At 56.1% G+C, this 2335-nt stretch overlaps 1 protein-coding gene across 1 annotated transcript in view; it reads right to left on the bottom strand.

The window, feature by feature from the left end:
* Positions 1–618: 618 nt before the first annotated feature.
* The window catches only part of H257_19389 (hypothetical protein), a gene marked incomplete at both ends in the record, with an annotated part of 4844 nt that continues 3127 nt past the window's right edge, over positions 619–2335 (bottom strand). The window contains 2 exons of the mRNA XM_009848536.1: positions 619–1020; positions 1067–2299. Of these exons, the coding sequence (XP_009846838.1) occupies positions 619–1020; positions 1067–2299 (1635 nt within the window). The remainder of the gene's footprint in view (positions 1021–1066; positions 2300–2335) is intronic.

Consider the following 2335-nt stretch of genomic DNA (forward strand, 5'->3'; position numbering starts at 1 on the left):
GTGATAATTCCCTCATTAGAACCTTTAGCAAACCCGGAATTTGAAATTCCTGAAATAAAACTCCGCTCCGAATTTGGCTCAAATATACGAAATATCGTGTCAATTCGTACAGTTGCACCTCCAAATTATCTCACCAGACTAGCCAATTATACTTGGTTTCCACAACAACTGGTGCGAGCACATCGCAAGAAGACTTTGCCGATGACACTTGGATGGTGTAGGGCCGAATGCGTTGGGGACATGCAAGGGTACGTGAATATGGTACTCATGGCTGCGCTGTACGGTTTCCAGTTCCTTGTGATGGACTACATTCCATGCAGTGCAGCAGGTGGCCATGGTGGTGGTGGTGTGTTCCGGCGGTGTTGTATCTCAACTACTTCAAAACCGATCGAAACCAAAACGTTGGAATATTCAAAGGTAAAAGACGAAGTGACTGACAACGAGCCACTCAAACTACCTAAACTCTCAGGCCCGATAAAGGGGTAAATACACTTTACCAATCCATATGGTACTCCAACCACCAAAAGTACCGAACAATGGACGGCAAGGAGCAGACGCCACAGGTCTACTCCTTTCCGTCTCAGTAATTCGAACCGAATACATCCCTTCCCCCACGAGTTACATAACCTCGTAAGCAACGGCAATCTTCTTGATTACGGCGGACGTGGCCGCCTTGCAGAAAGCCTTGAACATCACGGGTAAATCGGCGAAGATGTTGTTGGCGGGCTTCCACGAGTTGTCCGCGTCTTGGAGTCCGCGCCACTTGATTAACAGCTCGTAAACGTTGGTCGTGGGGACGTACCGCGCGTCCACCATAGCCTCCACCTCGAAGCCTTCTGAGTTGTGGGCGACGTGGGCCAGCAGCTCGGACATCACGTCCAAGTCACAGTCCTCGTAGAATATCAGACGGCTGGCGTGGACGGGGCGAACGTAGTAAGCTAGCAGGTTCTCGACGTTGTACACCCAGTTACTGGTCACCTCGGTGACGACGGCCGGGCCGCACCACTTGGTCCGCAACTTCTGGCGCAAGTGCGCCCATGTAGAGGGCATAGCCCCCCACTACGACCTGGGCCATCTGCACACCCTTCTTCTTATCGTGGTATTGCCGCAAGCGGTCACGCTTCCGTGCGTTTTCCACCAACATCTGTTTGTGCATTTCTTCCAGCGCGGCAATGTTCTCACGTTGACCTTCTTCCACCTCAGCCAGCGTGGCCGAGATGAGCTGACCCGGCAACGCCATGGTTTCAGCCGGCGACATTGCCGGACGGTCAGACATGGCGGTCACGGGAGCCATACCACCAAGGGAGGGTGAAGGCAGCTGGTTGAGCACGAGCATGCTGACGAGGTGGGCCTCGGGCCACTGGTCGGGCGCCATGCGCCACTCGCTCAGACATGCCCGGAATAGACGCAGCAACTGCTGCATCACGACCTCCACTGTGCCATTCGCCCATAGGCAGCGGGCAGTCGTGAAGTGATGAGCCCCCAGCACGTGCTGGAGCTCCGCGATAACTTGGTTCTTGAAATGGGTCCCCTGTTCGGAGACCCACTCGTAGCACACGGCGAACACGGCGAACCACTGCAGGAGGCAGTACTTGACGAACGTTGCCGTGGCCTCGGGAGCCGGAAAGAACCAAACCATATTGCTGGCGTCACACTTGACTACCAGCAGGTACTTGTCGCCGCCTGTCTTGGAGGCGCCCATGAACACAAAGTCCCAATGAATTAGTCCATTGGGTGCGGTCGAGTGGAGGGCCTCGCCAAGCGGACGCGGCGAACCGCCAGATGCACTGGCACAATGTAGGCACCGACGCACAAAAAATTCAACGTCGCCCTTCATGCCGGTCCACTGGCAGAACGACTCCAGGCTGGCCAACGTGGCCTTGGCCGTGCGGTGGCCCGCCAAACTTGCATGGACACACACGCACAGCCGCAGCTGCAACTCGGCGGCGGCGACGGGTACCCAGATCACATCGTCGACGAGACGTAGAAGCCACGCCTGGCCAGACGCCAGAACCACCAGGTGGACGGCGTCTAGGCTCTTGGTCATTCTCGACAAGACGTCGTCAGGGGCGACCACCTGGGCTTCGGCGATGGACACAAATGTTGGCCAAACAAACTTTTCATCCCGCAACGGCGAGATCAGCAGTGGCTGCTGGCTGATGGCACATATGCTGGGGAGGGTAGATCCCCAGCGCGACAGCAGGTCAGCCCAGACGTTGACTTCGCCGGGGATGTCATGGATGACATAACTGTAGCCCATCAGCAGCAGGGCCCACCGTTCCAACTTTTGGGCCGTGTACTTGGGCAAAGATGCCACAACAGATGTTGGGCTAAA

Source organism: Aphanomyces astaci (genome assembly GCF_000520075.1).
Source record: "Aphanomyces astaci strain APO3 unplaced genomic scaffold supercont1.548, whole genome shotgun sequence".
Classification (NCBI taxonomy): Eukaryota; Oomycota; class Saprolegniomycetes; order Saprolegniales; family Verrucalvaceae; genus Aphanomyces; species Aphanomyces astaci.